This window comes from Protopterus annectens, chromosome 1.part1, assembly GCF_019279795.1.
Source record: "Protopterus annectens isolate FY-2018-M chromosome 1.part1, PAN1.0, whole genome shotgun sequence".
NCBI lineage: Eukaryota > Metazoa > Chordata > Ceratodontiformes > Protopteridae > Protopterus > Protopterus annectens.
In genome coordinates, this window is record NC_056726.1 from 759,107,972 (window position 1) to 759,134,547 (window position 26,576).

At 38.9% G+C, this 26,576-nt stretch overlaps 1 protein-coding gene across 1 annotated transcript in view; it reads left to right on the top strand.

Annotated features, from left to right (window-relative positions):
• The window catches only part of LOC122807003, a 326,840-nt gene that overhangs the window by 236,487 nt on the left and 63,777 nt on the right, over positions 1-26,576 (top strand). Inside the window, exon 4 of the mRNA XM_044077877.1 lies at positions 11,238-11,369. Coding sequence (XP_043933812.1) covers positions 11,238-11,369 — 132 coding nt within the window. The remainder of the gene's footprint in view (positions 1-11,237; positions 11,370-26,576) is intronic.

A 26,576-nucleotide genomic window follows, 5' to 3' on the forward strand; every position in this document is an offset into this window, starting at 1 on the left:
TTTTAGACTAGGTGGGGGTTCAGGTCTGAGGTTGAAGGCAGAGACCCCTTATTAAGCCTGTATCAAAATCCATTTATGTAGCTTGAGTTGTGGGGGTACCTTGAAGATCTGCTGGGTGTGGTAATAGCTTGTTAGCTGTTTTTGTTTTTTTTTTTTTTGTTTGTTTTTTTCTTTTGCTGTTGCCCGGAATACTTACATATGTACCCACCAGTATTGCATGTTTTTTCACACACACACACACACACACACACACACACACACACACACACACACACACACACACACACACACACACACACACACACACACACACACACACACACGTATTGGCACTGCCCCTGACAAGACCAGTCTGTCATAAGATGTGCTTGTGTGCATGCACACATTTATGTACTTTTTCCTACATTGCATAATTAGTTACAAGCAGATTGGAAGAAGTCCATTTCACAGCATATCATTGGAGTGGTGGTAGAAACCAGAGCAACTGAATAAAACCCATACAGACACATTGAGGATATGCAGATACCACACAGAAGGAGCCACAGACAAGAGCTCAAGTAGTGAACCAAACACCCTGACAACCAATGCTACTCGTTATGCTTCTGTGCCACTGACCAGTTGTTTTTCATTGACAGCCTACCCATACTATCAAAGTTAGTCAATTATTGTGTGTATTGTAAGTGTCTGGCTGTGATACAAAGTAAAATAAATTATTGCCAACTTGTTACTCTTAAATATACTGCTGATCCCCCGCAACACACACAAAGATACACACATATACATCCAGAAGTGATACTAATGATCATTTTACACTGGATTTCAGACACAATACATTATTTAATGTTGCTCCTGGCAAGCCAGATCAGTGAATATTTAATACTGATCAAAAATCAGTAGGAGTGATTACCTTTATCTACAGAGTATCTCCCTGTCCATCAACTACAGCTACTTTATTGACTATGTGCATATCAGATGTATGACTGTGATTTACAAAAATTGCCACTGTAAAGTATTCCAACTCACTTTACATGAATATGCATTATCCATTCAAAGCTAATTAAATAACTGTTTAACTTGATTACAACACCAGGGTCAGGGTTTGTTAACTGTGTAGATTTTAGGTATCTTAGTGTGGTAAAAATGAAAAAGTAAAATAATAAGGCCACAGTAATGTATTTCAAGTTTATTTCATGTAAACACACAATAACCACAGTAATGTGTTCTATCTTATTTCACACAAATGCACATTACCCCTTCCAAAAGGAATTGCAGTCACAGCTACTTTGAACAGGGGTACCACAGGCAGTTTATTTTAAAGAAATGCTACAGCTGTCTTTCACTACTTAAAATAAATAAATCAATCAGAAAAGCACTCCTAGCTGAATAGTGTCTTTGGCATCCACTAAGTTTACCTATAACTAAGGCTGACCATGTCCCTTTTTATAAATAATAAAGGCCATAATATCTTATGAAATATTTACTAGTTATTTGTAAGGGATGTATACAGTTAGGTTTGACAGTATGCTAATGTGTCACTGATCAAGCTATTCATGTGTGAATGCTATTCATATATCAGACAAATCACTTCACTTTGTCAAAAAGCATTTTAATTGTTTTCTAGTCTTTATCCATTTTAAATTTGGAATAGCTATATGAGCTATATGAACTACTTAAACTGTTCATGTATCAATCTGGTATTTTGATCACTTTTCCATACCTTGATGTTTTCAGTGAGCTATTTGCATTCAGTAAATTTCAGTTCTGAATTAATTATAGAACATTCCTAATTGTTCTGATGCTACTGAAGATAGGGCAAGGATAATTCTGGGATAGCAGCACACTGATCACCAACTTAGTTTCTGCTCTCCCAATGTGAAGAAAGAAACTGAGAAATAACAGCCAGTGGTACTGTCAGTTTGAGTACAATTCAGTTACTGGGTAGTAAGTACACTGCCTGGATGCCAGCAAAAAAAAAATTTAGAGAACCTGAAAGAAAATCAACCAAAAAAAGGTTAAGAGAAAACACTGTTTGGGAAGAATCATGTAGATATTCAACTAAAAGCAGTTCAAGCTTCAGCTTTGGTACAAGAGATGGCATCCAGTAATTCAGAAGAAAATAAATAAAATGTACTCAGAGATGATTAAAATAAATGAAACATAGAAGGGGTATATCAACTCAAACAAAAGAGGTAAAAGGCACTTCAACTAGCTATTCAGATGAACTGAGAAAACTGCAAAATTCAGAGAATGAAATGAAGAAAAGGCTGGCTGAGTATGAGACTTCCAAAGAAGAGATGTTTCAAAAATGGTACATTTAGAAGACAGAGTGTGCAGATAAAACCTGAGATTTTATGCTGTACCAGAGAAACTGGAAGGAACAGATTGTATTAATTTTATGAAAGCACAAATAATCAGCTGGAATGGTACTCAATCAATGGATTTGTTAATTGAAAGGGCACAATGAGTGTATGCTCCAAACCTGGCCATGTGAAAGCAGCCAAGACATACAAGCAGAAAGAGTTGATCCTGACAAAAGTATGCCAGAAGGGAAAAGTGTTAAAAATTGGAAACAGCAGAGTGCTTGTGGAAAATGATTATTTACTGTACACCAGGTAGAAGAGAAGCAAATTTATCCCAGCAGTTAATAAATGTCAAGAGGTAGGTGTGAGATTCAAGCTGCTGTATTTAGCTGTCTTAGGAATATCTTTTTTCCTGGAGGATCAAGTCAAAGACATTTTGGATGCAGAACAGTCTATGAGGAAATAAAAATATTTATCCAGCAAAAAGTGAGCCAGCAAACTGAAGGAGACTCTGATTCTTATTCTTCTGGAAAATAACATTCAGAGAGAAAAACTTTGCCAGTGAAGCATTTTCCAGTACTCCAAAGGAAATGCTTGATATTCAGAAAAAAGCACAGGAGTTGACTAAAAGAATCAGGACTACCTTGGACTTGAACCTGTTGTTGGGAGATGAAGATAGACAGGAAGAAGACCAACAACATTGAAATTAGTGAATAAGTGGAAGACTATAAAATGTCAGTCACATTTGTGAAATATAACTTTGCAAGAAAAAGTGACTGACAAAGGCAGGACTTTTGCTGACTTTGTTAAACTTTTGGGTGGACTGTATAAAGCATATACCCCACTTTGTTACTGATGTTTAGAAGGACACTAAAAGGGAAATAGGTAACTGTATTTAAAACATTCTTGATGCTATTATTTGTGTAAGGGATTTCATAATACAAATTGCATGTTTTTTATATATATATATATATATATATATATATATATATATATATATATATATATACGGGGTATAAAAGTGCACTAATTATATTATATGTAGAATTAGGTTATTTTCTCATATTTTAACAAGGGTGAATATCTAGATTAATGCTCTTGGCTTAAGCTATAAACAAGTGTTTTTTGTAAGCAAGTAGTCTTGAAAAAAAGACAGAATTATAAAAGCCATGAAAAAATGTTAAGTTTCTCGCATGTGCACTTATTTTTTTTCCAATAGTTAATGTACAGTAGGAGTCAAGACGTCTGCAGCTGAAGGCAGTTGTACATTCTGTTCTGACTGAAATTGACAAAGATTCATTGCTGTCTACTTTTAGATGGAAAAAAGAATGTGTGTGGTTACCACACATGGTAGAAGTGAAACTTCTGCAAGGAATTGCGAAGGAAAGCCCATACGTCTATCGTGGGCAGCTAACCATTTCACAAACTTTGAAGCAACACTGAGTAAACACTAAGCAAGCAATAATGCCCTCCAGGGTGTGTGTTAATGTGTAATTCATGCCCACCCAGGAGTGTTATGAGTGTGTGTGTGTGTGTGTGTGTGTGTGTGTGTGTGTGTGTGTGTGTGTGTGTGTGTGTGTGTGTGTGTGTAGGGGGTACTTGTAAATTTTTGCCTGTGTCTTTGTGACTAAGGAGGACAGCTGTAATTAAAATGGGTTAGACCTCTCAATTATCAAACAACTAGAAGAGTAAAACAGCTCCATCATCCGGCTGAGTCTCACTTCCATTTCACTCTGAAATCGCATTACCATGCCAAAAGAAGTTTCATTTCAATAAGCTATCTGCAGGTACAAGCAATTAATTTTGAATGTTCTGAGCATTATTTGTTGAAGGAAATGCCACATTTAAATGTACAATGGCAATTAGTTTAGTGAAAAATAATGTTTGAAATTATAGAAAGTGAATAAGAGATAGCAGCCTCCCTGGCAGCTTTAATACTTTAATGCATTTAATAGAATGCTGTACAATTTAGTTTTACATAAAGTTAGCCAATGCACTTTTTCATAAGGAAAAATGTTAATGTTTTCTGAAAGCATAACAGCTGTTTTTTATATCTGGAGGGTAATAAAGACAGCAATCAGTGTATGTGGGAACACATGCTGTATCACGTCTTTGGAATGAGTAACCTTAATTTTAGCTTAGGTAATGCCTGTGATACAGCTGCCAGTTTAGGGCAGTTGTGCCTATCTGGCGGGTTAAACTTAATGTTTTGAAGATGTGCATAGTTGTGGGTGTTTGTTCTAAGTCAATGAAGGATGGGGTGTTTTGAAAATCTATTTATTTTTTTTGCTTGAGGGGAAAACTGGGTTGTAGATGGATGGACGGTTGTCTTTAAAACAAAAAGTCTTGAAAAATGTGACATAGGTTCAAATAGGGATAAGAAGAAACAACTGTATAAAAGATCTTCTTGCCAAATAGTGTGTGCATGTCACACAAAACTTTGAAATAAACTTTCAAAAACAGTCATGTATAATAGGTGGGAACAAAAGCTTTTTTATCATAAACACTTCACTATCCATATTATCCTGTAATGTACAGTAAATGGCCTTACAGGCATAGACAAAAATGAATGAGTGTTGAAGTGTACTAAGAAATGCAGAATGCAAATAACAATGCTGCAGGAGACACATTTGGAAATAAATGAGCATGTGAATTTGACAAAGCAAGGATTTCAAAATGGATATTCAGCAAATATCACGGACAAAGGAAAATGAGAGTAATTATACAAATTCTAGAGAAAAAAGACAATAATGGTAGGTTTCTGGTAGTAAGGAGTTGTTGCCAAGGGAGGATTACACTAGCATGCATTTATATTCCACAAAAAATTGTTATTAGTGAGCTTTAGAAAATTTTAAGACAAATAATCAGCTTTCAGCAGGGAAAATTATTTATAGGTGGGGACTGGAATTTGATTTGCAATGAGAATGTATTACACTTCAGTGTTTTTCTAGCTTCCTAGCTGGCAGGCAGCAAGCAGTAAAATGTCAGGGCTCTATCTCCCCATATCACATCACCCCCACAGGTGTACCTCAAGGATTTATCCTTGGCCCATTACTATTTAATGTCTTCATCAGTAACTTATATATATCCTCCTGTGAAGGCACTCTAATCTAATACGCAGATGACTCCACTGTCATCTGAGTATCAGACACATTAACTCATCTACAACACATAACACAACAAGCTTTCTCTTTCATAGAAATATGGCTTTCCAATGCTGAACTCCTACTGGACCAAAAAAAAAAAAACAAATCTCCTTCACTTCACCCACAAACCCCATAGTTCCAACAAAACAAACTTCAAGATCTTTTCAGCCATCAATACTGAAATTTAATTGGTTCCGCATACCAAACTACTAAGTGTCACAATTGACAATAATCTCAAGTTTGACCTACACATGCAAAACAGTATCAAAAAACAAAAAGGCAGAAAACTAGGCATGCTATACAAGAATAAAAACTTCCTCACAGCAGCTACCAAAATTACCCTGGCCAAAACCTACCTCTCACCCTCACTGTTATATGGGAACCAAATTCTAACTAATTTACAGACCTCCCAAAGGGAAAAAAAATAGAAAGCTGCTATAACAAAATTGATAAATTTGCCATAAGTGCAACCCCTCTAACTCACCACTATAAAGCCGTACATTCTCTAAGATGGCTTGAACTCCCCCTTCACTTCCAGTATGTATAACTTACTATGGTATACAAAAGCATCCACAACCCACTAGCTTGTCCTGCTCTTAGCCCATTACTCAACTTTTATATCCTAAATAAACATCTCAGATCTAAAAAGAAACTTCTCCTCAAAATTTATAAACCTAACAAAACCCCAAACCTAAGCATTTATTCCTGCTCTGTGGCAAAACTATGGAACTCCCTTCCTTCAACTATCAAAACTGCTACTATTAACCTGCACTCCTTCAAAACTTCTATAAGAGAATATTTCAACAAAGCTTGTATTTGCTCTTGTATGAGCCCAGGATGACGTACTCTTATACCTTTTTCTACCTCTACTCTCTCTATTCCCACTACTAACTTACCTTACCCTCCCTTCCTCTACACATAATCCTCTGAGGTTAAGCTCATACCTTTTCCACATCTATTCCTACTATCCCCTCTATCACACTCTACCCTTCTCTACTCGTACTATCCTATGTCTTCACCAATATAATCTGTTACCATATTTCATGACCTCTTGAATATTAATAATCGTTATGATAATTATCTATTATGTAAATAATGCTGCATCTTCCTATTATCAGGCTTTCCATATAATTTGAGCTTGAGCACTATGACTTTATTATGTCTGTTGAGTTTTTTATTTTGACAAACTAATTTATGTTTTTTCAAATTTTTTACTTGAATGTTATGACTTTATTATGTCTGATAAGTTCTCATTCTGACAAACTAATATGTCGTTTTTATATTTGTGCTTGAATGTTATGACTTGATTATGTCTTTCTAGTTTTTCATTCTGTTAACCATATGTATCTCCCCGGGCCTGCACTGAAAATGGATATCCCATGACCCAGTCAGACTTTCCCTGTAAACAAATGTCAAATAAATAAATAAATTTCTGAAGAAACTTATTAAAATATTTGGTACAGAAGATGTAAATTCAATGGAAGGAACAAAATGTACATATTATTCTACAAGGTTCAATACCTGGGCTAGTATAGATGAAAATTATATTTCACAGGTACATGTACATTTAATTGAAAGTTTCAACACACATCCAATAACTATTTCAGATCATCCACCGATAAAAACTAAGATAAAAATGCAGGGTAATGAAGTAAAATGAGATACTGGCACTTCCCATGTACCTGTTAAAAAGCAAGAAATTTAAGGAATGGATAGTGTAAATTATTTGAGTATTATTAATGAAGATAGAAAGATCTTCAGCAGTTATAGCTAGGGAGTTGGATAAAATGAAAATGGAATTTAAAAATAGAGTAGAAATAAAAGAGAAAGAGATATGGTTAAGAAGTGATAAGAATGACTTGGAGGGGCTGACAAAGGTTAAAGTATTGCAGAATAAGGGGAATCTCACAGAACAAGAATAGGAGCAAGTGCAGATTGCTAAAGATAAAATAAGGGGGCATTTGGCTAATACACATGAGTTTAGAAAGACTGCTGTTAAGCAACTATTTTTTGATAATAACTCCAGAGGGCAAAAACTTTTAGCACAGTGATTTAGGCAACATGAAGTAGAAAGTGACTTAGGGACCCTATGATAAGAAAAATAACCAGATGTCCTGCAGAAGTATTAGAGATATTCCGGAAATTATGTAAAACAAATGTGGAAATCAAGAAGGAGCACAAATGGAAATATTTATGGAAGACTTAATTATGCCAAGGTTAAAGATGGATGAAGCTCAACAACTAACAGTTAAGATAGCAGAAGATGAGATAAAATGGTGATGCATAATCAGTCTTCAGGAAAGTCTCCAGGAACAGATGGTATTCCTTTGGAAGTCTGGAAGTTAGGAGGGAAAAAGTGATAAAGATCTGGAAGATTTTGTTTAAAAGGAAGAAATGGATAAATAAAGATCTGGAAGATTTTGTTTAACAGTATTGTAAAAACAGCAGAAGCACCAACATCTTGGAAGAAAGCTGTGGTAGCTGTATTGCCTAAAGATGATGATGAGACATCAGACCCAGCTTCATATAGACCCATTTCAATTTTAAACTATGATAGTAAAGTGGTTGTGTCTATACTAGCTAAACGAATGGTAAATATGTTGCCAAAATTGATAGATACGGATCAGTATGGTTTTGTGGACGGGAGGCAAATATTTGACAACATTAATAGAACAATGATGATCCAGAGGAAAGCAGAATGTAAGAAGATACCATTGATGTTTTTGGGTCGTGATGCAGAAAAGGCATTCAGAAGAGTAAGCTGGGATTTTATAAGTAGGGCAATAGAAGCATTTGCATACCCTGGTACAATAATAAGGTTAATTAGGAGGATATGTGAAGGATCAGAGGCAATAATTAAAGTGTGAGAGTTCCTTTGATAAGATGTGATTAAAGAGAGGAATCAGACAAGAGTGTCTTCTTTCCCTTTTCTTATTTGCTTTATATTTAGAGCCATTAGCCATTTATTTATTTTATTTGACATTTTTTACCGGGAAGGTCCAACTGAGATAATATCCCATTTTCAGCTGAGGCCCAGGGAAAAAGCTCCACATTAGCATAATATGGTTATAGGAGGTATTTTAAATGTTCTTATTTAAATGTTTTTATTTAAGGTATGAGTCTGCCCTAACTTTAAGAATTAATTGATGGCTAATTTATCTTAATTAACTGGGTTATAAATTATTGTGTTGTGATTAGCTGGATATTCTTAGGATGTTTTGGATGAAAACATACTGGTTGTAATCAGCATTAGTGTTTATTAAATCCAACAAACAGACAAAGGCATGATGTAAACACACTAAACTGAATAAACGAAAACCAGGACTAGTTGCTTCAGGCAGAACAAACAGACACTTTATTACGTGAGCGCTTTCGGGAAATTCAATGACTTCCCTTCCTCAGACCAGGTCTGAGGAAGGGAAGTCATTGAATTTCCCAAAAGCGCTCACGTAATAAAGTGTCTGTTTGTTCTGCCTGAAGCAACTAGTCCTGGTTTTTGTTTATTAAATCCACTAGTTTGCTGTGCTTGGTGAATAAAGTTAACGGGCGTAAACGGCTGTCCGAGTGCTTATTTTTGGTTTATTAGTGGCTGCTTCAGCACTCTTTCTTCTTTGTGGTGTTTAATGGTTATAATTAAATAACATTACTACAAAATATAATATAGAAGAATGACATATTATCTAAGTAAAAAATTCAACTTCTGCTCATACAGTCTGAATCTATACATACACGGTGCAAATATTTAGACAGCTATAACAAGCTGAAAAAGAACATTGTCAACAGATAGAGTATTCACAAGTTACAGTTCATAGAAATGACATTAAACACACTGAGTACACTCTATGGAACAGATATGACTAGGTAATACAGCTTAGGCAAAAACATATTTGATCATTGTCTAAGAAATACTATTGATTTTACTAATTTCTTCTCTCCGATCATAAAAGTATGCTGGTGGTAGACGGAGAGAGGGACTAGTTCAGCAAAGAAAATAAGAGACTCAAAAATTCATTAAGCTTAATTATTAATTAAGTTATTACGTTTTATTCTGTTGGTTGCCAAAAAGTCAATTACTAAAAAATGGAAATCAAAATCTAAGTCAGCTTTATTCGAAGTACTGAATTTTATAAAAGAGTAAAAGAACTGGAAGAGGAATCTTTAGAAAACGGAAGGAGTAAAATTACATAGAAATACATTTATTGAAATTGTGGGAACAGTACATGCAGAATAATGTTCAGGAGGAGGAGTGAGATTTAAGGAAAGGCAGGATAAATTCATTGATTTATATAATGTTAGACTGATGATAGTTACAAAGAAAAGATGTGTAGTGTATAATGTTTGTAAATGCAAAAAAATGTTAGTATGATTTTTTTTTTTATTATTTTCTGTTAAGGTATGTTTGCCTGTGTCTTAAATGAAGTTAATAAAGGTATTTAAAAAAAAAAACAAAAACAAAAGATAGGGCAATGATACCCTCTTCATGGGAGACAACACTTGTTTTCCTTTAGTACTTCTGTGCTCTTCTGCAGTTTCTCAACTTGTATCTGATTCTCTGGACTACACCACTTTGTTTAATAATTTCTAGTTCCATAGTTCTGGTGAACAAGCTCAAAGCCTACTGGCCCTTGAGGAGCTTGGTATATCAGATCCCATGATCAAACTTACAGCTGCTTATGTAATCATACATTTCCTTCTTGAAGATATGGATTAACGGGTTGAGTAATTAAGAAAGGAAGTTTATTCCAGAGATGTGGGAGTCATTCAGAGATTTTCATTCACAGTATGGCTCATACTAATACTTATTAGGGTAGACTGTACTTTTGTGTTCAAGTCACTGGGGATATTCTAAGCTAAAATTTTCAAACAGATTATAATGTAATGATTTCAAATAGTGGGGGTTCCTTTAATGTTCTGTTTGTCAAGCACAGGTTTCATCTAAGGGATGCTACCATGCAGAGAAGAGACGGAGTTGCTTTATCATTCAGCTACAATTCAAACCTTGAGGAAGCCATTCAGTCCTGTTTATAAGAAATATGTGTGTCTTCTGCAGCTACACCAGATGGCTTGTGAATAGTTTATGAACAGGTTGCAGCAATTTTCTATAATTACTATTATAGGAGCTGCCTATAGGACAATAGTCACATCACTGCACCTGCTATCCATCTCATGGAAGATCAAGTGACCAGTTACATAAGCAATGTGGATGATAGCAGCTGTATAGAACTATATAAGTATCAATGTAAAGGTCACTGTCTACCCCACCAGTCATACTATAGTCAGCATTTACTTGTTGCTCATCAGTAACATCTAAATTTACTGGGGGAGTTGCAAGATGCCACAATGCTTCATATTTTGACAATGAAGGCAAAAACATTTCTACTACACCATTCTTGTATAATGTTGTGTCATATGAAAAGAGGTGATATCCACAGGATTAAGGACAATGCTCTCAATTTTTCAGTCATCTAGTTTTTATCGGGCCAAGCTGGAAGCAGGCTTACATTTTACTGCTGGGAAAATTTATTACAGGTGCTTTCACATGAAGTATAAAAAAGAACTCTACATAATTTAAAATGTCATTTTCTCTGTAAAATAGCTTATTAGAGTTTGGGGGATCATTTTCTATAGTTAAACTAAAAAGTAAAAACTGGCAGAATGTGTTTGTCATGTTTAAAAAAAACACATTATATAAGACCCATTCTGTTTTCTTAAAAGTGTTCTTCATGATGATTTTTTTAAGCTGCTATATCAAATCTAATTAATAAGCCATTTTGTTTCTTGTTCATTTAAGCTTTTGTAACTAGTGCATCAGAAGTGAAACCATCGACCACAAAATCTATTGCCAGAATCATTCCTTCGATTTTTACTGATGAATTAAATAACACAGATCTGCAAGCCGTGGATAAAAGGATAATTGAAGATGGTGAGTGTGTAGTACAAGTCTCAGCATTAAACAATGACTTGCTAATACATCTTTCAGCAACTGTACACCCCAGTGACTAGATTTATATGATTACTTATTGCTCTGTGCAGATTTATTAGTAACATTTGACATATTTATTGTCAAAGGCTGCTTAAGACTAATAAAGAACATCTTAAAAATAAGTTCTGTAAAAGTGAAAAAAAAAGTGAAGTGGCAATAAACCTTCATTTGTTATCTGACCCCCTTTGAAAAGGCACGTCATTTTAGCCAGAAAATGGCCACAATTCATAAAGACAAGAAACGTTATTGTCTAAGCTTGCTGTATGCCATCAGGATTGCATATTGCAAAGTGATATACAAACAAGACATTGTACAATGTAGCAAAAAATCGAGGCAGGCAGAAATGTAGATGAAATCAGTAATATTGTGCGGCTAAGAATAGAGAACGCAAGGAACTAGCACAGTGAACAAAGATATGTGGCAATGTGTGGTCATACTGTATATTACCCAAATTTGGCTGGAGAGGTCCACATTAACATGGGATGGTTTTAAGGAATTAGCACAAAAATATTTTAAAGTTCATAAACTAATAATCTACAATCAACACAAACAAATATATCATAAAAATAACTCTACCTGTCTACAATTAATTTTTCTGCAATCATTAACAATATTAAAGCAAATATTTTAATTAACTTTTTTTATCTTTTTCTCAACTTGTACATTATTACTATAATATATATATATATATATATATATATATATATATATATAGGTTCATAGGTTCATAGGTTCATACTAGGCTATCTGCCCGAGGGCATTTACCAGCCTAGCCCATCGTTTCATGGCTTACGCCACCCCTTTAGTATGGGGAACTATACCCATTATTTTGCTGTGCCTCTGTCGAGCAGTGACACTGAGGTAATCCCTGGGGTATATCTGCGATCTCCCATCCATTGGTCAAGATTTCTCTTGAACAAGGCCAGCGAGGTGCTCTGCCTCACATGTACCGGGATTTTGTTCCACAGCATAGGGAGTCTTTGGATGATGAATCTATCCCTCCAGCACGTCCTATTAATAGCCGTGTCGAGGTTTAAGTCTCCGCCCTTGTGGCTCTGATGGATCTAGATTTTTGAGGTGAAGCATATTCATCAAATCTGGGTTTGACATGGCCTTGTATGTTAGGCAAAGGTCACCTCTGAGCAAGCGATGGCGACTGAATAGAGCTGGAGTTCTTTCAGTCGGGCAGCATAGGACAGATTTTTGAGACCCTTTATCCTTTTGGTGAGGAACTTTTGTGGCCTCTCCAGCTGCTGCAAGTGTCGGGTCAGATACATTCCGAATGGGGCATTGTACTCAATCATTGGTCTGATGAGTGATGAGTAAAGGGAGACTATGACCTCCCTTGATCTAGATGAGAATCCCTTCATGATAAGGTGGGCAATGTAGAAGGTCTTCCTAACTACTTTAGCTACATGGGTGTCGAATGACAGACTACTATCAACCTGTGTCCCCAGGTCCCTGATAACTTCTTCTGTGCTCAGTGGATTGCCACCTATTTGGTAGCTAGGGGTAACCTTGTTTTTCCAGAAAGGTATGACTATGCATTTTTTGGCATTTAACTTTAGGCCGTGGCTCTGGCACCAGTTATCCGTTTCTGTGAGACCCTTCTGAAGGATATCTGTGTCAGATGTGTTTTCTACTATGGCGCCCAGTTTGCAGTCATCTGCAAACTTTGTCAGCCATAGCCCGCCTGTGTTTGCTTGTACTTCGGAAAAGTAGATGCCAAACAAGAGTGGGCCCAGGACTGAGCCCTGTGGGACACCACTTGTGACAGGCTTTGAGTCTGACATGGCGCCAGCAACTCTGACCCTGTGGGTTCTGTCACTCAGCCAGTTTGCAACCCATCTTGTGATGTATGGGTTAACATTTAAGCTGATGAGTTTTTCAATGATACCCGAGTGGGGTATTGTATCGAAGGCCTTAGCCAGATCGAGGTAGGCTGTATGGACTGCCTTTCCCTCATCAATGGCTTTGGTGACTGTTTGAAAAAGTCAACCAAGTTTAAAAGGCATGATCTGCCTTTGACAAAGCCAAACTGGGTTGGATCCAAAGTCTGTAAATTCCCTATGTCTTTATTTATGAGGTCCATTATGATCCTCTCCATGGCTTTGCAGATAAGGCTTGTCAAGCTAATGGGCGGTAATTTCCAGGGTCGGTGGAGGCACCGCCTTTGTGAAGTGGGACCACAGTTGCAGTGCGCCACTCCTGGAGTGCGTATCCAGAGGTAAGACTTTGATTAAACAGCTGTCCTAGCTGTGGGTTTACTTCCTCATTGAGTTCGTGGAGCACACAGCCGGGGACACCATCAGGTCCCATGGATGTTGTGTTTTTTGCTTTGGAGAGAGCAGTTCTCACTTGGGCGCTGGAGATGTTTGGGGGGGCCGCAATCGTTTGGTATAGATATCTCTCCTTTTGGGGAGGGGAGAAGTTTGCACTGAACCTGTCAGCCAGTATGTTGGCAATGTCTGTAGGATCAGTAATCTTCACATCATTTTGAACTAGTTCTGAGCATATCTGGGAGTTTCCTCCCTGGTTTCTAACATAGCTAAAGAAGGCCTTATGATTGTCTTTTGAGTCTTTAGCTATTTTCTCTCGAAATTTGCTTTGGATGATTTTATGAGAGCTCTTAGTTTTTACTTATAGTGATCAAGGGTGTCTTACCTTTTAAGGATTTTGCTCTATCTTGTAGTAGCTTCCTCCTTTTGTTGTAGAGTTTGTTTATGGCTGGGGTCCACCAGACTGGACGCTTGCCTTTGGTACAAAGAGTCTTTGTTTTGCTTGGGATTGCCTTATCCATGCAGTCCTGCAGGTGCTGGTAGAAGGCATTTGTAAGTGATTCAGCGGCTTGAGTACTGTTTTCCGCCGGCTCGGGGGCCTTAAAGGAGACCACACTAGTCTTTAGAAGTGTGAAGTCGGCTTTTGAGAAGTTCTTTACTGTGGTCTTTTTTATTTCTGGTGGGGTGGGATGAGGACCTCCAGCGAGATTAGTTTGTGATCTGATCTCACCAGTGAGGGGTATACTTCCGGTGTTGAACATTTTGCTCCCATGTTCATGATGATGAGATCAAGTATGTTATCTCCTCTTGTGGGGATGGTGACTAGTTGTTCCATGGCATTTGAGTTTATGAATTCCAGGAACTTTTGGGCTACGGTGTTTGGGCTTGAGTAGTGTTCCCAGTCTATATTAGGGTAATTGAAGTCACCTAGTATGATGGTGTTTGGTGATACATTTATCCCCTCTAGTGTTTTCAGGAAGGCCATGTGAGGTTCCTGAGTTTGTGAGGGTGGCCTGTAACATGCTACAATTTGCAGAGCAGTCTTGCCTATGGTTATTTGCACCTGGATGGTCTCCGATGCATCGTGCGTTGCCACCAGTCTTGAGGTGTGGGTGTCCTTGATGAATATGGATACCCCCCCTCCTTTCTTGGTATTGTCTGGATTTTGGGGCCGGAACGCATGATATGAGGTAAAACCTGATAGTGCTGGGGTGCTCTCAAGAGCCTTGAACCAGGTTTCTGTCACAGCACAGACATCGATGTTCTCCATACTGAGAAGGGCCTCGAGTGTGTGCATTTTGAGATTTAGACTTCTGGCATTGAGCAGCATTACCCTTAGTTTTTCCTTTTTGTGTTCTAGGGTGGTAGGTTTAGAATTTGAGCCTTGCCTAAAAAGGCACTATGGGGTGGCAAGAGCCTTTGCCAATATCCGAATCCCAGGGTGACAGGTGCAAGCCATCCCTTGCGAAGCAGCATGGCTTGTCCAGCATGTCATCCCAGGCAGACAGACACTGGATCCCCTTTGAATGACACCAGTGTTTAAGCCAATTGTTAAAGCTGATCATCTTATCTCTGTATTGTGGCATCATTCTTGGTGAAGGTAGGATACTGCTCAAGGTCAGGGTCATACCTGCCTGGGCTACATAATCAGAGAGCTCCTCAATGTCTCTTTTCATGTAGTCCAAGGAGGTACGTCTCAGGTCGTTTACACCAGCGTGGACAATGACTGAGTCATATTTGTACCTGCTGTTGAGAGACCTGAGTGCTTGCGTTATGTGGCAGATTCTAGCGCCCGACAGGCAGCTTACTGTGACCTTCTCCTTACTCAGTCTGGTGAGCGGGGCGTCAGTGTGTCTGACTATGGAGTCACCAATGACTAGTGTGTCTGGCATTGTGTTTGGCCTTAAGGGCTGTGACTGTTTGACACTCTGACTGTGAGGTCTATGTGTTGCAGGTGTTGTGTTCTGAGGTGGTGGTTGTTTGGGTGTCTGCTTTGGTGGCCTCTGCTGTTTTGGTAGATTTTTGATCAGAGCCTCCGAGTATGTCTTTGTCTGTTTATGTGTATGATTTGAGGTTGTAATGGTACTATGTGAGACTGGGTCTATAGTGTGTGTGGTAACCTTCTCCTCCTGACTGGTCTTGCCAGTCCTATGTTGAGAGAGCTCAGCCTCCAGTTTGGCCGTATAGTTGCATCTCTCGCATGTATTTGTGTTTTGTGGGAGGAGGAGAGGGTTTTCTGTGTACATGAGGCAATTGTAACATTGCCTCAATATTCCCAGGTTCACCAGCTGAGCAGGAGAGGACACTAGCAACTGATCCCTCGACATGCTAGAAGGATAGACAAAAACAAAACTTTAAAAAAGATTCCGGGGGACGTGGGTGACCGAGAAATGGGGGGTTGCCTTTTTGGGGTACCATCTATGACAAGAGTGCCGTATCAAGGTAATAAGTACTGTAGGAGCAAGTGCTAGGTTTAACAGATAGAGAATAGTCTACTTGGAGTCAAGTAGAGGGGATCTTTTTAGTTATAGGATATGCTGATTAGATCAGTAGTATAGTTCGATATATATATATATAGTCTCTTTATGCATATAGCACTTTTGTATTTAGTTTCCTGTAAGGTATGTCTTTTTTTTTTTTTTTTTTTTTTTGTATTTTATCTATTTATTTTTATCTGTTAACATTTTGATATTATGCAAATCTTCAAAACTGAAATAAAAGATATTGCAAAACAAAACCAAATATATATATATATATATATATATATATATATATATATATATATATATATATATATGGGTCTACCTGAAAACACAGAACACTGACAACGCCAACAACGAGATTACCGACACCGGAAGATCGACAACGGAGATGCCCGACGATTGAAAATGCCGATGCTGGGAACACCGACATGTTAAGGTAAGTGTGTGATAGTGACGGATGTTAGGGTCAGGGTGCGGGTAAGGTAAGTGTGCGATAGTGACAGACTTTAAGGATAGGGGCGGGTTAAGTGAGTTAGGGTTAAGGTGCGGTAAGGTAAGTGTGTGATAGTGAAAGGCTTTAGGGTTAGGGGTGGGTTAAGTGAGTCAGGGTTAGGGCGCGGGTTAGGTGAGTGTGTGATAGTTATGGACCTTAGGATTAGGGTTTGGGTTAAGGTTAGTGCATAGATAGTTGTGTATATAAGGTTTAGGGTAGGTTTGTAAGGTTTTCTGTGTGCTTGTGTTGTGTGTGTGTTTTACGGAAAAGGTATTTGTTTTGTTTTGTTGATTGTCGGGATTGTGGTTTGCCGGGCATGTGAAGTTTCGTGTTTTTGAACTTTCGGTTTTGTGGTGTCGGTTATCTCGTTGTCGGTGTTTTTGCATGTTGGTGTTTTCAGGTAGACCTATATATATATATATATATATATATATATATATATATATATATATATATATATTCACTTTATAATCTTGAAATACCGAAATCTCAAATTTCAGTATCTCAACACTGTAAAGCAGAGCATTCACAATATCGAAACCACAAAAGCGCGAAATTCAAATACACCCTCTACCACACAAACAAACATACATACACCTTCCTCCCCACACTACAACAAACCAACAAAACACACAGAAACAACAACACAAATACACACACCTACCTTACATATAAGCCATCACTCTCAACACTTACACACTCACACTCTTACCTACCTACCCTAACCTACACCTAAAACTTCCCAACACACTCACATACACTCAGATCCCTACCCAAAACATTTAAAAAAACAGCACTTACCTGAATCTCCACATATATCCACACAACAGCAGGCAAATCATATCCCACAGCACACCACACCTTACAAACACAGCAAATCCCACATACCACGCCACGTCAACTGCAAATTCGATACTTCAAATTCGATCAAGTGCAGTTTCACTCAACTGCACTTAAGGCATTTTCATCTCGAGATACTGAAATTAGATTTGTGCTTATATATATATATATATATATATATATATATATATATATATATATCTTCTTCTTCTTCTTCTTTCGGCTTTATCCCGTTAGTCGCCACAGCGGATCACCTGTCCGCACATTGAATGGCAGTGGAGTTTTACGGTGTCGAGTTGCCAGCCACACCTTCCACAGAAGGCACACTCACACGCACACCTAAGGCCAATTTAGAGTGTCCAATCCACCTGCAGCATGTCTTTGGGATGTGGGAGGAAACCGAGCACCGGAGGAAACCCACGACCACAGGGAGGACATGCAGACTCCACAGAAGGCACCCCAGCCGAGGATCGAACCGGAGAACCTCTTGCTGTGAGGCGGCAATGCTAACCACTGCACCACCGTGGCCGCCCAATATATATATATATATATATATATTTTTTTTTTTTATATATGTATATATATATATATATATATATATATATATATATATATATATATATACACCGAGCGACAGAGAGAGCTGTGCTGCTCCACAATGGGGGTGGAAAGTAGTAAGCAAGTGAGAGCAGGGTAGGGGTGAGAAAGAGAGAGATAGCGCATTACATTCTATCTTACATTGAGGGTACATTTATGTTAGCCATGCAGTTATCAGATAGCAGCAATCAGTGCTACTATATACCTGTAAACAGTTTGCACTAACACATGGCTTTGAAACAGAATAAAATTGAAATAACATCAAGAGTCCACGAACCAGTATGAAAACCACATTTCACAAGAGAATGCATTATACAAGCAGTATGTACTACCAAAGAGCTAAAGAACACAATAAAAAGCAGATATGCAAATAGCCCAGGATACAGCATACAAATCTGATTAGTACATTTATTTATTTATTTACTTATTATTTATTAGCATTTGCTTACTGGAATAGTATGAGTGTTCACAAAGGCACCATTTCACGGAGGCCCGGGGAGAAAAATTCCACTCAAAACGCATTTGTTATGTTTACATTAAGTTTATTTACATGTAGTATGCAGAGCAGAAAGACATATCCAACTTCAGTAAAGGACCAACCATTGAAGAATGGGACACACAGTGACATATATATATATATATATATATATATATATATATATATATATATATATATATATATATTGAATATGGGGTCCAGGGAAGTAAAGTAAACAGTGTGGGAAGAAATAGCCAGGGAATTGTTATGGCTAGGCTTGTATAGGTCCTAGGGCTGATAGCCTAGTACCAACCTATGAACCTATGAAACTATATATATATATATATATATATATATATATATATATATATATATACAGAAGTCACAAAGTGGTAGACAGCTAGATCACCCATTGAGTTTTACAACATGCCTACAAATTTACACATGTATATTACTACAGGACATACATATGACGTTAATAAATATGGCAGTCCTACAGGCACATGGGTGTCCATGGTGCCATAGGCAAAGCACAGACACATAGTAGAAAGGTTGTATATTTATTCAGAGTATTATTGTTTAGCAAATCTGCACACATGTGGAGATACAGCTGGTGCATAGACAAGGCAGTAAGTACTGTATTGTTCTGGGTTGGAATATGCAACAAGCACAGACACATATAGTAGGGCAGTGGTGGTAAAGCCTCCTTAAAGAAGGGGTTCACTTCTGTGCTTGTCTACTCATATGGGGCAGGAGTAGCTAAGGATACTAATAAAACATAACAGACATTTTCACCAATGAGTACCTTTACCAACCCTGTGCACCCCAGCTGTGCACTCTACCAACTCAAGCAGATGTGATGTCATAGGTAACACTTTGTTTCCACATATATAAGATGGTTCCGCTTCCATGTGGGTCTGTATCCAACAGGCATGTATGAGAAATTAAAGCACTTTTGCCAAATGCTTACCCCACCACAGTAGCTGAGAGTTGGGGTCCTACAAGGCATGCACAATTTGATCTATGCTGATAGAAGATGTCACAAACCAGTGGTGTACATAATGACCACACTGAGCCATCTGTATTATGTGTGATGTTCCTTGCCAGCCCCTGAAGTCCTGGCATTACTAGGTCAAGCAGTGGATGGTTCTACAGCTTCATCCTGTGGCTCACCAGTGGAGCATAAGAATGTACTAGCTATGTGATGGCTTGTGGAATCACAAAGGAAGGAAGCACAATAATTAATGCCTGATATACAATTATGAAATGCTAAAAGGAGAGTTACATTCCAGAGTAATAGTCCTGAATGCTCTGCCACAGTGGAGGTACTGTCTTGATGGAACTTATATGAAAATTGCAGCAGCACATGGCATACATTAGCATGCCACTATGGACATCACTAAGACCAACTGCGCAACAACCAGTGTTGCTGTGTAGCACCAATATTGCCATTGTGTAACAGTACTTAGACAAGAACACCACAGTTTTTTTTTTGCTGATAATCTTGTATTGTAGTGCTGACAGTACAGAGTTCTGAGTCCATAATCCTGACCATCAAGATCAGTATCGTACATCTTGGACAGCTAAACATATTGCTGACATACAAATACTGCAGCTTTAATGTACATATAGCATGCACACCGCCTGCTGTGATATGGAAACATGACAAGCAACCTTTCTTTTACCCATAGGTGTATTGTATCCTAACCAAGAAATTTGGGGCAGGCAGGTCATGACAACTGCAGACAGGCTGATAAGTCTGATGTAGTGCCAGTGACTCAACAGGTAGCACGTTCACCTTTGGTGCTGGAAGATCAGAAGGCTGTGGACTCTTCCATTAATTTTCCAGTACTGATACTGCGGTGCAACATGAGGGGGTGCTGCACTCCTGAGTCTACCATCCTTTGAATAAGGCATTAAAAATGAGGTCCCATTTGCTTAAATTTGTAGTAGCTCAAGTGACTGTAAAAGATCTCATGGCACTTATTGAAAAAAGAGTAGGGGAAATTCCCAGTGATCACCAAATTTCCTCTAGTCAGTGTGTATATCACAGGTCTCCCTTGAAAACAGGATAGTGGCCTAGTGGGACTAACCCAATCAACAAAGAGTAAATACATAAATGAGGATGAGACATGTGTCTTGATGCAGTATGTGACAGAGCATTGGCAGCAGCACTTTTGTCAAGATAGATTACAAGCATATCTGTAGACATAGGTGATCGCTATTGTTAATGCACTTACTGTGTATCAATTGATAGAGCAGCCTGCTATCAGCAGTTCACCCAACATGCATGCATACATGCATGCTCACACCAGCAGGTGGTACAGGATTCTCATTGCAGACCATAAAGCCAGCAGTGGTAGGCTTTGTCAGGTCTCCCCATGCCACATGAGGAGTGTCTGGCTTCCTTCTTGGTGGGTAAGCATATATAGATAGATACCATACTCAGTGAATATAAAGTATACTATGCTACAGGCAGAGATGTTGGTATAAGTTCCCTGAAGATGTTGTCATGTCTATTTAAGTCTTTCAGGATCCATTGCTAACAGTACGTCAGGTACAAGTCAGATTAATATGTAGGAGTTTATCCCATAAATTACACTTAAAGTCAGCCAGTTACAAGCATTCATCATGCAGGACAGATACCATTTACATACAGAGCATGTGTGTGCATGTGCGTGTGTGTGTGCGTGTGTGTGTGTGTGTGTGTGTGTGTGTGTGTGTGTGTGTGTGTGTGTGTGTGTGTGAGAGAGAGATTCAATGTGTCATTGTCTGAACCAGTAATTCTAGCCCACCAGAGAGGTGTCCATCTCCAGGGTTACAGGAACCATCACATGATTCTAGCATGGGTGCTACTTTCCCACTACATATCAGCAAGTGCATGATGTGATTAAATCAGCAGGCATGTTCTCTTCTGTCTACCATGAATACTGGTTGCTGATTACTGAAATTATACAGTTTACTTTTTATATAACTCTCATATTTGTTTTACCCTGATATAGACATGTCATATCTAATATTGTGAATACAGCCACCACCAGCCTTGCAGATGTAATCACACTGCTGGGAAACTGGCATTTTTGACAAGCTAGACCTAGTATGCCACTTTGCAGGTTAGGGAAAATGCACTTAGTAGAAGGACATGAAGATGTCAAGCAAACACAGCAAGACGTAGGGGTAGTATTTGAGACTGTGCAGTGACAGCGCTACAGTCCTACTACAACTCAGCTGACATAACCAGCAGGTATCACGCAGCCCTACCTGTGGCACAGGCTGACCATGACAATATCATTATAGTGTGTTGGGCATACGAAGTGATAGGGCAGTCTTGCTGAGGATACTTGTATCATCACGGTGCCTACTACAATGTCTGGATGGGCATACTGTTCTGCCGTAGAAGTTAACATAGGTTCATAGGTAGGTACTAGGCTATTGGCCCTAGGGCCTATATAAGCCTAGCCAAAGGTGCCCTGGCTTTCGCCACCCAAGAAAATTATTTTCCAGTGCCACTGTTGAGCAGAGCCACAGAACTACATAGGTGTAGTTGACAAAGGCAGACTTTACCATATTCCAGAACATCCACTAGTGTGTACCCTATTGGCCATATGCACATAAGGGGTTAGGTCTGTGTAGTAGCATAACCCTAGTTTGCACCATCTCAGGTGGACCCAGTCATGAATACTTATAGAGGGGTACTACAGTACACCATCCTCCACTGCTGTAACCTTACAAAAGTCTTTCTGAATTGGACAGCATTCTTAGCTTGTTGTGCAATGCTTCAGGATTCCAAGTAGCTCAATTATGTGCTGGAGAGTGGTACTCCTAATAAAGGCTGTATATGGACATCAGGCCTCTAGAGCTGGCATACAGTAAGCCCATATGCAAACATAAAGGCTACAGACACGACAAGAATCTGAACAGCACTACAAGGCTCAACAGATACTATACACATGGCTACTGTGCAGCAGGCATAGGTGTTTATAGTGTTTCTGGGTGAACTAACCCATCCTCTGTCTGCTGCTGGCAGGATCTATGTGACATGCACCAAGACACCCCTTCCCCAACCATGTTGTGTCACAAGAAATCTTTACACATATGAGAAAAGCATCTGAGTGGCCATACAGACTGTGCTTTGTACAAACAATAACATGATGTGTATCTCACAGATGTAATGGATGATTCGTCTGGCATGCAGTTCATTTACATAACTGAAAAGACTCTATAGTGTGGACTTGGTGGACTATGTTGTGATGGCATACTGGGTTTCTGACTGTTGTTATTAAGTATACATTATGAACAAGGCATTTAGTGACATCTTGTAGTTTATATGACTATGCTTCCACAAACTTGCAGCATCCACTGCAGATAATCCAACAACACTTCCCATCACTTGTTTTTCTGATCTAGAGTACTCAGCCTCAACTGGGAAATATTAGCCAGACAGGAAGAAACCAACACCCTCTCTCAAAAGAGGAAGTGCTGGTATAAGCTGTTTGAGCCTCCCTGTAGTAGATTTCTAGGACCTGACTCACTAGTCAGATTCTTGTTGCCAGCATCATAACTGGCTAGTGCTAACATGCCAGCTTTGTATGTTGCAGTAATACAACAGAAGTGCATTTTATGAACTGCAACTTTTTTATGAATTCATGCCATTAGTCTTTCTGTGATTACCGTAACTTTACTCATTTTTATCTTTATTAATACAGCCATGTCTGCTTGCTTTAGTTAGTTTCCATTGTTTACAGTTGTTGTTTGTCTTTCGGCTTTTCCCGGTTAGGGGTCGCCACAATGGAACTCCAGTCCACTAATGATTGGCAGTTGTTTTTTTATGGTGTCGAGTTACCAGCCTGACGCCCAACCTTCAACGCCCAACAACGCCACCGCTGCACCACAGTAATAACCATAAATAGATTGGAGACCTATATCTTGATAAGATCATAGGATCATAGGAGGTTACTAGGCTAATGACCCTAGAGCCCTTACAAGCCTAGCCAAGTTTTATCCTTATTTCCGTGATCAGCACTTATCACTCCTGTCTAAGAGGGACATAGGTGGAACCCCTGGGGTGAATTTACAGTTAACCATCCAATTGTCCGGATTACATTTATAGAGGGCCAATGAGGTGTTCTGCTTGACATAAAGTAGGAGTCTTTTCCAAAGGTGTGGTAACCTCTGGGGTCTTACACAAACAAATGATTGGTTCCAAAGTGACAAAGAGACAAATCTGTCCCTCCAGCAGGATTTATTAATGTCACATACTGGGTTAAGGTCTTTAGAGCCAGTAACCCATGTACCATTTGACTTGCGGATATGCAGCATTTCCAGGAAAGCAGGGTCAAAGATTGCCTTATATGCAAGACAAAGATTGCCTCTGAGTAGTCTGTATGAAACAGAATAAAGTGACAGTGATTTCAGATGATCCTCATAGGACAGATGCTGAAGACCTTGAACTTTTCTTGTGAGGAACCTTTCTGGTCTCTCCAATTGCTGCAGGTGTTTGGGCAGGTACATGCCAAAAGGAGTGGTGTACTAAATTATTGGCCTAATGAGGGAAGAGTACAGGGAGGTTATAACTTGTTTTTTTCTGGTGGCAATGCCCTTACTTATGAGATGAGCAATACAGAATGCACTTCTTACCACTGTGGAGACATAGTGATCAAAGGTAAGGTTACTGTCACCCTGTGTGCCCAGGCCTTTAATCACTGAGTGCATACTTAGGGTGTTGTTATTGATGTGGTAGTTAGCAGGAACATCATTTTTATGGAAAAGGATGATAATACATTTTTTTGCATTGGGTTTAAGGCCATGACTTTGGCACCAATCATTTGTTTGTGTAAGACCCTCTTATAAGATGTTGACATCATTTGGAGATTCTATGACCACTCTCAGTTTGCAGTCATCAGCAAACTTTCTCAGACACAGACCTTTAGTTTTATCTTGTACTTCTGAGAAATAGATTCCAAACAGTAGAGCTCCCAGGACTGAACCTTGTCGAACACCACTGGTTACAGGTTGGCTGTTGGAGGTGGATTCCCCTATTTCGACTATATGGGTTCTATTAGTGAGCCAGTTAGCAACCCTTATAATGATATACAGGTTGATACCTAGCTGGGTGAGTTTGTCAGTTATGCCTGAGTGGGGGATAGTGTCAAAATCCTTGGCTAATGTAGGCAGGCTGTATGCACGGATTTCCACTGCTCAAGGACCTTGGCTACTATCTCGAAGAAGTCCACTAGGTTTAACTGGGTGTGATCTCCCTTTGACAAATCCAAATTGAGTAGTGTCAAGTGTTTGGAGGTTACCAGTATCTTTTTTGATAAGGTCCATGATGATTCTATCCATAGCCTTGCAGATAAAGCTAGTCAGGCTAATAGGTCTGTAGTTCCCGGGGTCAGAGGAAGCACCACCTTTGTGCAAGGGGATAATGGTGGCCTTTTTCCATTCAGCTGGGATGAAGTCAGTGCTTAGATTATGATTGAAAAGAGTTTACAATGCCATTGCTAATTCTTGTTTGAGCTCATATAGGATGCAGCCTGGGATGTTGATAGGTCCCATGGATGCTGCATTTTTGACCTTGGAGAGGGCATTCAGGACCTGCCTTTAGAGATACAAGATAGAGGACAAGTGGTAGGGATGTCTTGGGGTAAGTGTTGTGGGTACAGGGGAGTGAAGTTTTCCCAGAACCTGTCAGCTAACAGGTAAGCAATGTCCACAGGCTTGGTATATGTGGTATCATTAACTACCAGTTCAGCACACATCTGGGCCTTTCCTTTTAGGTTACGGTTACTTCAGTTTTGTGAAATTACACAGTCCCTTGCAGCTGCACTTTTATGCCACAATGTGATGTGTTAGAGCCCCCGGATAAGTGCTTTATATCTGTGTACGTACAAGAAAGCTGAACAAGACATGGGATTCACATTTATATGAAAGTGGCTTTAAAATGGCTCTATATGCAATACATACTTGTTTACAAATTGCTTATCCCAAAATTACATTGCGTCTTCGACTTTAATACTATGCGTAAGGTTTCAAGTACTTATTGTATAAGGTAGCACCGACTATGCCTACTAGGGGAAAAAAAAAACAATATATGCAGCAATTGCAGGCATAATCTGATCTTGACAGTCAAGGTGAGGTGTTATCTTCTTAACACTCAGTGGTTCCAATATGCATTGCTTCTCATTCGTTCATAGGTTTATATTAAGCAAGTGGTATGACAGCCATGGTAGACTTAGCCAAAATGCCATAGCAGAAGAACCATTAAAGGTGAGATAATAGTTTAGAAGATAATAGTAGGAGGTTAGAGTTCATTTGGAAAATACAAGCAGACTAGGAGAATTTGGAGAAATGGAAGGAATGGGGAGGGAAGTTTAATTCAACACAGTTAGACGTTTGTAGCCAGTGACTACTGGAATTAATTTAGAGGGTCACATCCAGCAATTAAATTGAAGTTTGTCTGTTGTTGGGGTCTTACACTGTGTAATATGTTCAGGAATCTTGTTCCACAGGTAAGGGAGGTGCTGGGTGAAGACTTCGCTTGAATCAGGACTTGTTGGTACTTTGGCATAGAACTAGGTCTTTGGAATGGGTGTTACCTGAGGAGTTTTTCCTTTTGAGGAAAAGGAGATCACAGAAAGTATGGTTTGACTTAGCTTGAAAGGGAAGGCACAGGCCACCTTACAGGAATTTACAGGCCACAAAAAATAAGGACAGGGCTTGTAGTCTGTCCAAATCAAATCAATGCTGAGGTCTTTCCAGATGGAAGGGTTGTCATAGCTGCATGTGCCAGTTGGAGCACAGTTATTATATGATAGAAACAAATAAAGGAAGAGTAGAGGGTAAACAGGGTGGATTAGGCTCTAGACAACAACCCACAGCAGATGAGATGAGATGAAGCATTTTATGACAGCATTGGAGATATGCTGATTTAAGAACAGCTGTTTGTCTATGTATGGTCTTACATGCAGATCACAGTGT